We start from the raw sequence: 13,614 nt of genomic DNA on the forward strand, positions 1-13,614 counted from the left end.
GAGGCTGCATCAAACCTTTCACGGATTGTTTAGTCGCTGTTCCCCCAAGTCCGAGCCCAAGTCCAAGTCCTAGACCTGAAGAAGCAGGTCTTGGGGGCTTCATTGGGAAATCTATCTTTACTCGATTCTACCACCTACAGGTGGAAGCGGGCAAGTCGGAATTCGTATTTCTGCAAGTGTCGTCATGCAGGCGTCATACTAAAAGCAGTCGATCACTTGGACAAGTTCGTTGTTTGTTTACAATTGCGACTTAACAAACAATTGCGACCTCCAAGACAGCAAAGGACAAACTCGACTCTCATCCATTTTCAACGCTCGATCTGTGCTCGTGTCCACCACAGATACAATGGCCTCCGAATCGAGTATCACTGTCGACCCCTCGAAGAAACAAAGTCCTCTCCGAGATGTTGCCCAGGGGGCGGATCTAAAGGAACAGCTACCGCCCGCCAAGTCAAGCCAGACGTATCGTCCTCAACAAACCTCATCTGAGTCGGCTGAATCAAATGCCTCGCTGTTTTTCGTGGGGACCGCGACCACGATTTTGGAGTGGGAGGGTCTCCGCCTCATGACAGATCCCAACTTTTTACATGCTGGTGACCACGTCCATCTGGGACCCGGTGTTAGAGGGACTCGCAAGACGAATCCGGCGGTCGATTTGCATGATCTGCCCCACATTGATCTTGTTCTCTTGTCGCATTATCACGCCGACCATTTTGACCAAGAGGTCGAAGCGTCGCTACGCCGAGATCTGCCCATTATCACAACGCCCCATGCCCACAAGCATCTGACACACAAAGGACATGGCGAAGCTTTCACGGCAGTGCATCCCCTCGACGCGTGGGAGAGTATGTTTGTAAATGTCACCTCATCTTCCACGTCAACTAGACGCCCCCATCTTCGCGTCACGGGCACGCCTGGGAAACACGTCGGCGACGGCCTCCTTGCCAAAGCGAACGACATCCTCGGTGCGATCCCACCCACCAACGGATGGATGCTGGAACTCGGATACATCAGCTGCGACCAGTCAACTAATTTGGAATGCGGCCATCGAATTTACATCTCAGGCGACACCCTCTATGTGTCTGAACTGGAGAAGATACCCGAGCTGTACACGCACGCGGGCAAACCGATTGACTTGATGCTGATACATTTGGGCGGAACAACAGTTCCAGGACCGCATATGCCCTTGGTGATGGTTACTATGGATGCCGAACAGGGGGTCAAGTTGGTGAAGCTCGTCAAGCCCGAGGTCACAGTGCCGATCCATTATGAGTAAGTCTCAATTTTCCCTGTCCTTTCGATTTGCTTGGTTTATATCTGCATGAGAGAGAATACATTTCCCATCACCTATGCGCTGTCAAATGCGTAAGGGTGTCCTTTCTTCTCCCCGAAGTCGTCATCCTTCTTCCACGGGTTCCAGATTCCTCGGTCGCTTCATCCCCCCGTTCTCTGTTTCTTCGTCTTCCCTTTCTATAATTCTCCACTGGAAGCACAAAAACTGACGCCACTCTCCCCTCGAACGGGGCTGGAATCCAAAAAAAAAGCGACTATGACGTCTTCCTCTCCCCGCTCTCCGATTTCAAAGACGCCATCACCAAGGCCGGGCTGTCGGACAAAGTCATCTACCTGGACAGGGGGGACGAGTTCAAATTCCATGTGAAATGAGGCGCGACGAAGGAGAGGGAAGGGGAAGGGCTGGAAGCGCGAACGAGGGGGAGGAGGGGGATGAGGAGGAGAATAGGTCCCCCTCAATACGTCGCGCGAGGGTACCCATGGGCGTGGAGGGCGTAGGGAGAAAGACGCAGGAGCATTGAAAATGAGAGCTTGAGTGCCATGTATTGTGTCGGGATGGGAGTGCATGGTTAGCTCCCCAAGCGCTGCAAAGCGACCAAGAACCACACCACACTATCGATTTGGATCCGCGTCCCTGTGGATGTACATAGACAGACAAACAAACTGACAGGAAGAGAGAAAGAAACTACTCCCCCCTTGCATCTCTGATCTCGAGATTCCATAGATGTATATACGTACGTATGCCTTTTATCACGCTCCAGGTCCGAGGTGAAAAGGACGACGGGCCAGGGAACAACGGCTCTCGACTCTACGTAAGTACAGAACATACGTGCATATATTTTGTTGTCATTCACCCGGCCTTCCGACGACTTATGCTACAACACTGCGTTAATTCAGTCGGTCCCATCATGCCCAGTGCCATCCATGTCTAACTGATCTCATTAGCGCCATGCTACAAAGCTTGGCCGTCTATTATATGTTGTACGCCATATCCCTTCATGTAGTAGAATGCAGGAGAACCTATCTCCGTGTGGCAGATCAAATGTGACATAATATCCGCGCACAACTGAATGACCACGGAAGCCCAAACTCTCGTTTAGTCCCCTGTAAGATCATCTCAAACGTTGCCTTTCAGTCAATAGGCATAATCCCTCTCCCTCTCCCTGTCCCTTGTGCCGTCACGACTCCTCAATCCTGAACGGTGCATCTGCGAATCTGAGTATTCCTCATAATTCGGCAATTGCCTTCTGATATCTCCATAGCTTTGTCTTCCTTCAACCAAATGTCCATAGGCCGACAACCGATCTCGGCTTGACGAATACTGATGACTCAGGCCGTGAGACTGTTGGTTGCCATATTGGTGGCCGATTGACGGATGTTGATGGAAGTGAGCGGGCACTTGGGGGGCATAGTCCAAGCTCATGCTGCTGGCGTCGTAAACCGATTCTCTCCCGGTGGGGGCGTTTCCTCCACCGTAAAGACTGGTTCGATAATCTTCATTGGAAGGGTCGAGGAATGCCTCTTTGACATCCCAATGGCCTTGCTTAGTGCCGACGCTGAATTCGAGATCTTCTCTGGTGATGCTGTCCCAATACTAATATTCTTGTCAGTTACGTACGAGCAAGCAGAGAGGGGCTTGTGCAGATAATTTACCTTGTACACCATCATGACTCCTAGTAGATTGCAAACTGTGGCAAAGAACAAGCCGTCCAGATAGTGGCTGACTCCCTCGCAAATCCTCTTCCCGAACACATATAGGATGACTTGGCCAATGATGAAGAAAAAAGCTCCGAAAGCGAGATCACCTAATGGCCACCGGTCTTGCAAAGTGTTGACGACGAGGATGATTTGCATGACAAAGTAAACCGCGAGGAAGATGGCATTGATGATGTACAGAACGATGAAAAGGCCCGTCGTGTTGGTCGGCGACAAGCCTGCCCAGCTCTTGAAGGTGAGCAGGCTGACGGCGAAACTGATGACGAACATGATGAGACTGCCGAGTCGCAGCAGCCAAACCGAGAGTGTGGTGCCATCCTCGTAGAGCTGAAACCCAACAAACCCATTGATCAACAGACTCGTGCACAGGGCGGTAGCCAGGCCGTTCTGCACCGCCACAAACCAAGGATATGCACTTCCACTTGTTGCCTGAATCACACCAGCGTCCAGCACCAGGCTAATGATGGTCAATAGACTGTATATGTAGAAGAAGGTCAAGATCTCTTTCCTCCCGACTGCTGTGAACTTGGACCGGACGTGGAAGATCATTATGGCGGTCATGAAGAGGGCTGCGATGTGGGCAAAGTCGGTGGCAGCTTGGAAAATGATGGTGTTGGCCAGTTCGATGGACCGGGCACTGCATCCTGGCAACAGCACAGGGTTTTTGGCAGTTGTGAACACGGCGGGAGGGCCCAAGATGTAACATAGAGGTAGCGCAGATTGTTTGCAGATCGGTTCGAAGGAGCCGAAGCCCATCTTGGGCCAAGTGCCCTCAGAAGGGCAAGTTCGGAGGGGGGTTTTAAGGTGACGCGATACTGATCCCAAGGCGCAAGGGCGAGCGAGGTTCGGACGTTGTTTGCTTGCGGGGAATCAGCGGAGTGAGGATCGATTGCGGACAAGTGAGACTCGTTGCAAGGGGGTCTGTGATCGAGCAAAAACGAGAGGGAGAGCCGACGGGTGTAGAGGCTGTAGGAACGACTGACGAGGTTACAGGATGATAAAGAGGGACGCGTTGGAATAAGAGAACGACAAGAAAAGTGTAACAATGTGTCGAAACGAAGATGAGGTCTCAGCGAGTGGTGGAGGAGGAGCAGTTGGTGGTGGTGATAGGATCCTGGGGCAACGAAAGTTCCGAAACAAGGCTCTGACCGAACCAAACACAGCCTTTCCTATATGGGTTAGGCCGGGTAGAGTTTGGCATGACCCGGAAATAGCAACATCGGCCAGGCTCGTCGACAAGGCTGTGTGTATAGAGTATTACTTCGTAGAAAAAGATCAAACAGGGAGTTCAATACTAATGGCTGGCTCATTCAATGGATCTACTGAAGATCAATATGCTCAATTGCTAATTCCTCTGGAGGGTATACATCGTTCCTCATAAGCAGCGCATTTGTCCCTCAACCTGTGACACGCCTTGCCCAAAGACTCCAGCCACTCATCGCCTATCCAACGCCTGATGCTATTCCTTCAGCCTCTCCTGGTGCTCGTATCATGCAGGCAGAAATTAATATCCTTCACACCCGCCCACTTCCTCCCTGCACTTCACATCCCAAACCTGAGTTCAAGCAAGTGCATTTGGTGCTCTAAATTTCTTTGTTGCCTTGGTCACAATCTGCCTTGCTCTTCCTTGGGCAGCAGCCAGCCGGTGAAGAATCGCTTTGTTGTCAAAATTCGGGGAAAATCTCGGGATATCCACAGATTCAATCGCTCCAAGTAGGCGCAATCGAGCATTGAAAAGCCCCTCGGACAATACGTCACCGAGTTTCCTTCCTGGCATAACGTAGCTTTGGGCCATTCGGACCATTTCCTTGTTTAAAGTCTGCATTTCTCTTCTCAGCCTCGATTGGCCATCTGAAAGTGTTGATATGTCCAAGAGTTGCCATATCGAATTTGTCGATTTTTGTTGCTGCACTTTTTCCCTGGCGAGCCTCGGAAGCGAACGAAGATCATCCAGGGTCATACGTTCTCGCATATCCTTCCAAAAACTTGAAATGCTCAAGGTCGTCTCATGAATATGTCCGCTCAGCATTCCAAAAAGCTCTTTCAAGCGCTGGAACTCAGAGCTTGGTCGGTCCCCAAAGGAAACGGTGAGCGTCTCACTAATTTGCGGTTTACTCATGGTCAGGTTGACTTCGATATCACCATATGTATCATGTGGTTGCAGCAGGACACCGAAAACCCCATCAAGGAGTTCATGTACCGAGACAGGAACGGTCTGGTTTTCCCGCTTCAGCTCAACAGACAACGGAGACCGCTTCTTGCGACTTAGGGCAATCTTGGGTAGTCTGACCAGTAATTGGCTTTCGCCTGCGATACTAACTTGAAAATGCAGGGCATCATCGGCAACTGCAGGGACAACATTAATCGAAGCAATGTCAAGTAGTTGTTGAGCAACCTGGTTTTCATTTCTAGGACTGTCGGTGAAAGTTGCGAATGTTGACATAGATAGTTGCGTTCCCGTTGATCGTGCTTGCTCCTGCACTGTAATGTTCGCCATAATGTCGCCAGTAGTCGCGCCTGGAGTTGGGTCCGACAATATAGGCCATAAGCGGAGCCCCAGAAAGCTGTACACGCCGACAATCCAGAGGACGATGAAGACATTCTTAATGAGGAAAGCATTGGCTCGTGGGAAAGTGCTGAAGGTACCCGACGGCTTCTCGTGATGCTCCTTCGATAAGAGATCCAAGTCGTCGATCTCGCCAGCGCGGGTTTGCTCAGCGCTTGACACAGCATAAGCGATGTGCTTGTTAAGGGCGGTAGCATCCAAATTCAAGAATGCCGCCATATCCAGGGGTAATTTTGGAGAAACCTTGTGCTGCAACAGCCGGGGCGGCAGAGTTCGGGTTTCAATGCATTCGTGTAGAGAGTCAGCGTTCACACAATCTCGGTAATCACCAGCCCAGCCTCGATTCATCCGGATGAGAATCTTAGGTATGCCGTGTCTCTCCACGAAGGAAATCATCTTGCAACTGTCGCTGTTCATTTTGCCCTCCGCATCGAGATGAACGCAGATAATCGCAAGATCTGGAAGTGTCCAGCGTGGGTTGCAGACCACGAATCCGGAACCACTCCACTTTGAGACGATCTCCGAGTGTGTTTGACTGTTTTGAAGGATCAACTGTTCCTGCTGGCCAAGGCCACTAGATGAATGGACCAAATCGTAGCAATCAAAATCAATCAGTTTATCGATGGCAACAAGGTCAGCAAAATCTGGTTCTGATCCAGGTCCAAATGTGTTAGGAACCAGATGGAACCTCGACACGGATGTTGGACTGGTGTTGTTAGACGTCACTGGACGTGAGACCAGAACATCACCGAGCTTTCTCTGAATTTCTGGCCTGAATTGTTCAACGTGTTGGCCAAGGAGGAGGACCTTGAAGTAATTGTGGGCGTCCAAATCTAACCCACCTCCTAATACAGGCATTCGAATGATACTGAAGTATCTTTGTAACCTGCTTCCATCTTGGCCATGAGGAAGTGATTTTCGGGTGTCTGCCTCAGCGAGCGGTCGGCTGATTGTGTAAATGCAGATGGGACCCAGCCCATTTGGTCCAACGTCTTGTACCGAGTAAACTATCTGGGGGACCCGAGGAGGTGGTGGGTGGGAGAACAATTCTTGCTGACTCGAAGGTTTCAGAGTTGATCTGCGATCTAGTTCTTCCGTAAGAGTGTCCTCGAGGCCCTCTTCGTCTGATGATGCAACATCGTTGATATGGATTCCATCGGAGACGCTTTGAATGTCATCTGAGCTGTGGACATCGAGTAGAGATCCCACGTCGGTATTTTCGGATTGCAGGTCGTCTTCGTTCGAGGATTCGACGTCCGCAATCGAGGCCCAGCTATCGTCCAGTGAGCCTCGGTCAGGCTCAGGTGGCGGCATGGTGGTAATGGATGAGGAATTCGGAGAGGAGGAGGACGAATGCGCGAGCAGGGATTCAAGTGAGAGGTGCAGAGGGATCTCTGGATATCTGAGGTCGAGGTCGTGAGGAGTAGTGCCTGGAGGCGGAGAAGGCAGTTCCAGCTCGTTTTCAGGAGCCTTGCTGTGGTCGTGCTCGAAGGTGTCAGTCATATTGTGATGAGCGAGCAGCCACGAAACGATGACAGAGATGCTGATCCCTGCTGTGGTTGATGGAGAACGGAATGTGCATTCGAAATGAACCTACTACTAGAAATAAAAATGACCACAGACACCTTCCCAGCAGTCTCAACAGTGTTGCAACTTCTGGTAGGTTGGGTTGTCCAGTTTCGTGGTTCAGCAAATGAGATCCAGCACAAGGCGATTCAGCGTCGGGGATAGGACGAGTCCGGTTCAAGCTGTGAACAATCATCAGCCTGGAGACATGGGAACATCAAAGGGAAAATCCACCATGTCAAGAGTACAGAGCAAGTCCAAAGTACTGACAGAGGGAAGAAGTCACAAAGTCAAAGAAGGTCAGAAGATAGTTAGGCACCAAACAGTTCAGCAAAGGTGATGCAAGGCAATGGAAGCAGGAACCCCGCAGACGCGCTGCCCATGCATGCTGGGCGACTTTGCTAGTAGGTGATACTTACCCCTCCACCACACCCATGTTCAGCCTAGTGGTCTCTTGCTGCCCCTTTGTAATAGCTCCACCCTTGATAAGCAAGGCTAGGCTGCAGCCTTGCCTAGCCTTGCCTAGCAGTGCCTACTCTGGGCTTTGTACACAGTTATGCTGAGTTAGTACTCCGCTATATTTTGTATTCACACAAGCCCAACCATACACTTCAATCCCATGGGGGTATATGGATGGGTTCCTTTGCCCTTCCCAACTTAAACCAATTATAGAATGGCCCCAGGCCCCAATGCGACTCGTGACCGCCAGTGCCCGTCAGCATCGGCGACATGTCGCTTCCTCAATGCCCAACAGCCTTTGTGAGCCAGTTCTCCGTACATTTCCTAGAGTCAGCTTTCCCTCTTTCGGTCGCCGTCTCTCATGCCTTCAGCTCTTCATTTCCTATTGCACCACTCCGCTTCTGCAGCTGCGGGGGGTTACATGTTCTGTACTCTTCTTGAGAACAATCCCAGATAGTGCGCCTCTCAGAAACCAAGCCTCTTTCCGATATTCCTTGCACAGCCCAGTCCGTTCTGTCGCGACGCCCAAATATTGCACCTCAAATTGCACCAAAGGACACCAACGCCGGGCTGCGATGCAATAAACAGACTTATCTTGCTCTACCATTGCGGTCTGCTTGTCGTCCCTAGCCTTCCCGGTCAGGGAGAAGCCCACCCACCGGCTACTTCGACCCATTCAGCAAGACAGCTGCCTTCTTTCCCTTCCACGTCTCGGATGTCAGTGTCGCATCGGCACCGACATCCAACCCCATTTTCTTTGGGTGGATCTGGCGTGGCCCAGTATTCGTCTTCTTCTTGTCGTTCTTTCTCATCTTCGGTGGTTTTCTCTAGCCAGGGTATTCTGGGCAATTGGCGGGCGGGAGCATTCGCAGGACAGTGCTGGATCGTGGTATGGCGGTAGCCAAAGTCGCGGAAATAGTGGATATCGCGGGGGGCCAGGAGGGCTCCCGCCGCAAGAGAATGGATCGGGGCATCTCCCCACTGGGTCGAAGTTAGAATATCTGCATTTGACGAAGGAGGTGGAGAGTAACTCACCCTTTCCATCCAGAATCCTCCACTTCGATCCATCATCTCGAAGAAGTCATTGTACTCTTTGCTTCTGAACCAGTCCAAGCGGGCAATCTCGAAATTGCTCCAGAAATGGCACATGTTGTACTTCTCACCCTCCATCGATTCTCCGTCGATATCCTCGATGTTCTGATGGCCGGGTTCAGTCTGAAGAATCTCATTCGGCAATGTTTTGGCTCGTCTATCATCGGACGCGGCTTCCTTTTCAGGCTGGGGCTCGATGAACATTTCCCAGAGACCTTGGGACTGGAGGTTGTTCTTGCGTTTGTAAGCTGAAGCATAACGAAAGATGTTTGGCACCGTTTCCTTCAGTTCCTTGACGGCGATGGTGAAACCGTAAGTTTTGTTGGCCTTTGCCATTTCGATGAATGGATCGTAGGTGATGTCGCAGAAGTACTTGATTTCCGGTTCCAAGCGCCAGTACCATTCGTACTTGTGCAACAATTCATGCTTGTAGAAGAATCCCGAGTAGAAACGACACATGTGATGGTAGCTCTCCATGCCACCGTACATGATTGCAAGGTCTCCCTGCTTGCGAATCCCCTCTCTTGCAACTTCATGATCAACCCAGTCCGGATATCCCCACATCGAGGGGTCAATCTTGCCAAATTCCACAGGGGAACTCGTGTAGTTGGTGACGGTGTCCTTGAAATCTTGCTCAAATTCCCCATCATTGAGAAAAACGTAAGGATAATGGAACCATCGATTGAAATGCCTTTCGATGCTCTTGATTGATTGAATGACGCCTTCCAGCTCCTTATTTCGGGCAAGTACAACAAAAGCCGCGTTGGCACGTGGCTGTTTCGCGGCGTCTTCGGGGTTCAGGCATCCCGTCGCAAATACTCGATCGTGCTTCTCACTTATTTTTCTGCCGCGTCGTCAGAAAATCCGAAAAGAGATTCAGGAAAACAGAGGAGAGCAGGGAGGCATACCGTATTGAAGGAGGCGTGCCAGCCGGGACCAATATGCGTCCCGGAGAGCTAGGATGTTTTATGACAAGAATGAGGATGATTAAGACGACCAAGCTGGGGAAAAGGAGCAGGAAGCCCAATGGGATGGATATGGACGAGTTCCCTTTTAACCTGATGCGCCTGCGGAAGAAGGATAATCTTGAAAGCGTCTTCGGCTTTTCATTCTTGTAATCGTCTACTGCAGGCGAAGTGTAAAGTGCAGGTAGGCGTTTATACAGGCGCTGTACGAACCCCATTATTAGGGACTTCTACCCCGGACGAAGGAGGGCTCTTCGCGCTGCTTCCAAACTTTTATCTCGCGGACATGCAATCGTCATCGAATGCCGGCTTGGTGAAGTCAAAGGGGCTCGTGTATTTTGTGCTGGATCGGTTTCCAGTTACGTGCCTTTTTTTTTTTTTTCGCAGGCGGCGAGGGTTGGGGCGTGTAGGGTCGGAGACGGAAGCTGATAGGGATGAGCGCGCAAGTGACAAGGAGGAGCTTAGATGTAGACGGGCTGGCGCAATAGGATTATCTTGAGCGATACCAAAGCAACATAATGGGCTCACAGTGTTGATTGAACAAAGTATGAGGACAGATATGGCTCTTCATGGATGTTGGGAGAGGAGAAAAGGACTTTTGGCTCGAAGTTGCAGACTGTGGTGATCCACAGCACGACGGCCTCCAGGGACCAGGACCACCAGGACCGCCGCTCTTACTACTGGGGGCAGCCGGGCCACTGAGGAGCCACTGAGGAACCACTGAGGTTGCGTAGCTGCCAAGACACCTCCTACCGCAGACTCCCGTATAGGGACTGTACCTAGATATCATCAACAACTCATTTCCCATCAGCACTACGCCGTACAGTACTTGAATCTATAATGAGTGCGTGTCGCGTCAATCTCGCGGCTCAACCGGAGGGAGCCCTCGTAAGGGAACACATTTTGTGTATGCGACGGGCAGTCACAGGACCACCATGATTACTGAAAGTATTGATAGAATAACCACCCGCGGTACCTCTCCTTTTTTTCCATTATTTTTTTTTGTCAAATGCTTCTGAGACTCCGGAGTGGCCAAATGATGCGCCCAAATATACTCACCAATAGGCGGTTGGGGCGGTCGACTCAGGGTTGTCAGGGTTGCGCCCCCTGCCGAGAAAGAAAAGGAGGCTTTAAAGTTGCCCGGCAGCCCCAACAGTCCTCGTACAAGTAGGTAGGCGGGCAATTCCCAGGGCGGAGCCTAAGAGGGACCTAAGAGGAAGCACAAGGGAGCAGCTCGGGGTACCACTAGCACCAACAACAGCACCAGTACCGAGTACCAGCACCACCGACACCACCTGCAGGCCACCTGTCAGTTTCACAAGGCCGATCCCCGGCTCAACTGCTTGATCTTCTCCCCCAGCCACCTTTCGCCACAGAGCTAACCATGAGATGTTGACGTTGACACCGAATTGCCTCTAGCATAAACAAGTGGCAACCAACCACCCGCCGAACCTGCAACTACTTCATCTTGTAACGCCTTTTCTCGACCCGATAGCATGGAGGCCCCTTGACCTGTTGACCAGCTTCGAACTCCTCCAACCGTCGAAAGTTCAATCATGTTGTTTTGAAACACCTTGTTTGATCCTGATCAGCGGTTGTCAGGCTCACTAGGCCTCGAAAGACCCTTTTCCCCGCGTTCCTGCAGCCGCAGCCTACCCACCGTGCGCGGCGGCCTGTATCTGCATCACGAGTCATCCATCTTCACCGCATGGAACCATATAATAGTGACGCCTAGTGTCTGCGCGCGGACTGATGGTTGTCAACTCTCCTCGCTCATCTAGCATTCTGCCTTGTGGATCATGGCCGCAACTTCTCCTCTACGCCCTTCAACTCCTGCTCGTCCAGTTTTCAATGCACCTCATCTATCTCCAACTCGGATGCCCCCGACCTTTGCCTCGCAGCCGTCCTACAAATCGGGACATCGAGGGCTCGACGTCTTCTCACCGGTCGACCAGAATGGGAGCTTCTGCTTCGACCGTGTGATCAAAAGCGGGAAAGTACATCGAAGGGTCAAAAACAAAGGAGCCTGGAAGCCGTCATGGAAGCCGGCGTACCTTGTGCTCCGGCCGAACCTCTTGTCTGTTTACCAAAACCCTGAGGAGACCGATCTCAAAGCTTCCATCACCTTGTCAGAAGTCACGGCTGTTGCACGCGTTCGAAAAGCCCACACCGAGCATGTTTTCGGCGTTTTCTCCCCTTCAAAGAACTATCATTTTCGAGGCATGTCCGAAGCAGACACCGAGGATTGGATCATGCATATCCGATTAGAAGCAAGGACTGACGAAGATGATGACTTGGACCTTACGGCCCCGCAACTCTCGAGTAGGGCCGGTGACCTGTCCAACACTTATGAGTCTACCGATATATCAGCAGATGAGATGCATCGTGCTCCCGGTTCGCCTGAAGGACAATCAAGAGCGATCCAGAACAGACCCAGAAATGGGTCACTGCTAGCAAACAGGCAAAGGCGGCCATCCAATCTTCAGGAGTACTCTGGAAACGAACAATACACAACGTCACACTCCGACTTCTCAGATACGTTGGGAAGTTCGCTACCAAAAAATTCCTCTTCATCGCTCTCGAAACAACAACCGGCTCTGACACCGATTGCCTCATCACAGCAACTCACTGGCAAGGTGGAAACAAAGGGAAACGCACAACTGCCCCAACCAGCACCACACTCTGACGCCGCCAGCGATCCGGAACGGGTGGTTCGGCAAGGCCATCTACAAATTCTGAAATCCCACAAGACCGGTGTCAAAGGGTGGAAATGGATCTGGGTCGTGCTCCGTTCACGAAGCCTCTCCTTCTACAAGAACGAAGCGGAATATGCGGCCGTGAAGATCCTGCCGATGCACTCGATTGTCAACGCCGCCGAAATCGACCCCATCAGCAAAACCAAAAATTTCTGCTTCCAGATCATCACCGATGATAAGACGTATAGATTTTGTGCTCCGGATGAGGAAGATTTGGATAAATGGCTGGGTGCACTGAAGAGTGTGTTGAGCAAGCGTAACGAAGTGGAGAAGGCGCTGGCTGCAAAGGCGAAAGAGAAAGAAAGGGAGAAAGGAAAAGGCAAGGTTAACTTGGAAGGCGCCGCTTCATTGCTCCAACGAGCCGGCCAGCAAGCGGTGTGATTTCTCCACGAGGACAGCGATATTGGATACTTGGACGAAGCTCTGTTTATACCCCCCACGTGACGACTTTTACGACCTTGAATGTGCATACTGTGCATACTGTGGACGATGCATATATAACCTGATGAAGTGGTGAAAAAGGGGCGAAGACATACCACGCCAGATGAGACAATGACAGGGTGCACGGGCACTGGCCTCCTCTGAAGATCGGAGTCGTTGGAATACGAGGAATACCCCCGTTTTATGCATTGATGACCGTGGATGACCAAACTTGGAAAACGTTGTATACCCCCTATTGCAGTTGTTTGCACAGGATACCTAGTACATTAGATAGCACAATACGGCTAGTATAAAGCTCTCGAATACATGCACCGTGCAGTACTTACTATCTACCTCCATTGCGTACTCTGTGTAGATAAATATAGTTATTTATCTATGTAGGGGGGAGAAGAGACTCCACGCCATGCTGCACAGGACTCGAATACTGAATGCCAACTACTCGATTTTGCATCAGATATAATGATATGACACACCGGTGGCATAGAGTTGGTGGTGTTGTTATTGTTGTTGTACACATGTATACATAATACATATATTCCGTACAGGTCGCCAAAGGGAACATTTGAAAGTTTGGCTGGCCTCTCACACATACAACACCCACAGCCGGCAATGAGATAAGAAAGGGGCGCTTGACGAGTCCTGCGACCTGGCTCCACAAGAGGTCGGATGGCTCCAGGATCAACGAGACATTTGTTTCGTTGCAACTGTTCGACGTGTTGCTGAGAGTCCCATCATTTCCACATAGGCTGTCCTCCCCCCC

At 51.1% G+C, this 13,614-nt stretch overlaps 5 protein-coding genes across 5 annotated transcripts; 2 read left to right on the forward strand and 3 right to left on the reverse strand.

Annotated features, from left to right (window-relative positions):
* Positions 1–346: 346 nt before the first annotated feature.
* On the forward strand, positions 347–1,665 carry A1O5_01821 (uncharacterized protein; the record flags this gene model as incomplete). Its single annotated transcript, XM_007742437.1, has 2 exons — positions 347–1,272; positions 1,545–1,665. 2 exons carry the CDS (start codon positions 347–349, stop codon positions 1,663–1,665), a joined length of 1,047 nt encoding a protein of 348 aa, XP_007740627.1.
* Positions 1,666–2,428: 763 nt separating this feature from the next.
* A1O5_01822 (uncharacterized protein) lies at positions 2,429–3,765 on the reverse strand (the record flags this gene model as incomplete). Its single annotated transcript, XM_007742438.1, has 2 exons — positions 2,429–2,887; positions 2,947–3,765. 2 exons carry the CDS (start codon positions 3,763–3,765, stop codon positions 2,429–2,431), a joined length of 1,278 nt encoding a protein of 425 aa, XP_007740628.1.
* An 805-nt stretch (positions 3,766–4,570) lies between these two features.
* On the reverse strand, positions 4,571–6,889 carry A1O5_01823 (uncharacterized protein; the record flags this gene model as incomplete). Its single annotated transcript, XM_007742439.1, has 1 exon — positions 4,571–6,889. One exon carries the CDS (start codon positions 6,887–6,889, stop codon positions 4,571–4,573), a length of 2,319 nt encoding a protein of 772 aa, XP_007740629.1.
* A 1,350-nt stretch (positions 6,890–8,239) lies between these two features.
* A1O5_01824 (mannosyltransferase) lies at positions 8,240–9,875 on the reverse strand (the record flags this gene model as incomplete). Its single annotated transcript, XM_007742440.1, has 3 exons — positions 8,240–8,581; positions 8,636–9,536; positions 9,601–9,875. The coding sequence occupies 3 exons, from the start codon at positions 9,873–9,875 to the stop codon at positions 8,240–8,242; spliced, it is 1,518 nt and encodes a 505-aa protein (XP_007740630.1).
* Positions 9,876–11,534: 1,659 nt separating this feature from the next.
* A1O5_01825 (uncharacterized protein) lies at positions 11,535–12,794 on the forward strand (the record flags this gene model as incomplete). Its single annotated transcript, XM_007742441.1, has 1 exon — positions 11,535–12,794. The coding sequence occupies one exon, from the start codon at positions 11,535–11,537 to the stop codon at positions 12,792–12,794; it is 1,260 nt and encodes a 419-aa protein (XP_007740631.1).
* Between the last annotated feature and the right edge of the window lie 820 nt (positions 12,795–13,614).

The sequence above is a fragment of the Cladophialophora psammophila genome, assembly GCF_000585535.1.
Source record: "Cladophialophora psammophila CBS 110553 chromosome Unknown aczJe-supercont1.2, whole genome shotgun sequence".
In the NCBI taxonomy this organism is placed as follows: Eukaryota; Fungi; Ascomycota; class Eurotiomycetes; order Chaetothyriales; family Herpotrichiellaceae; genus Cladophialophora; species Cladophialophora psammophila.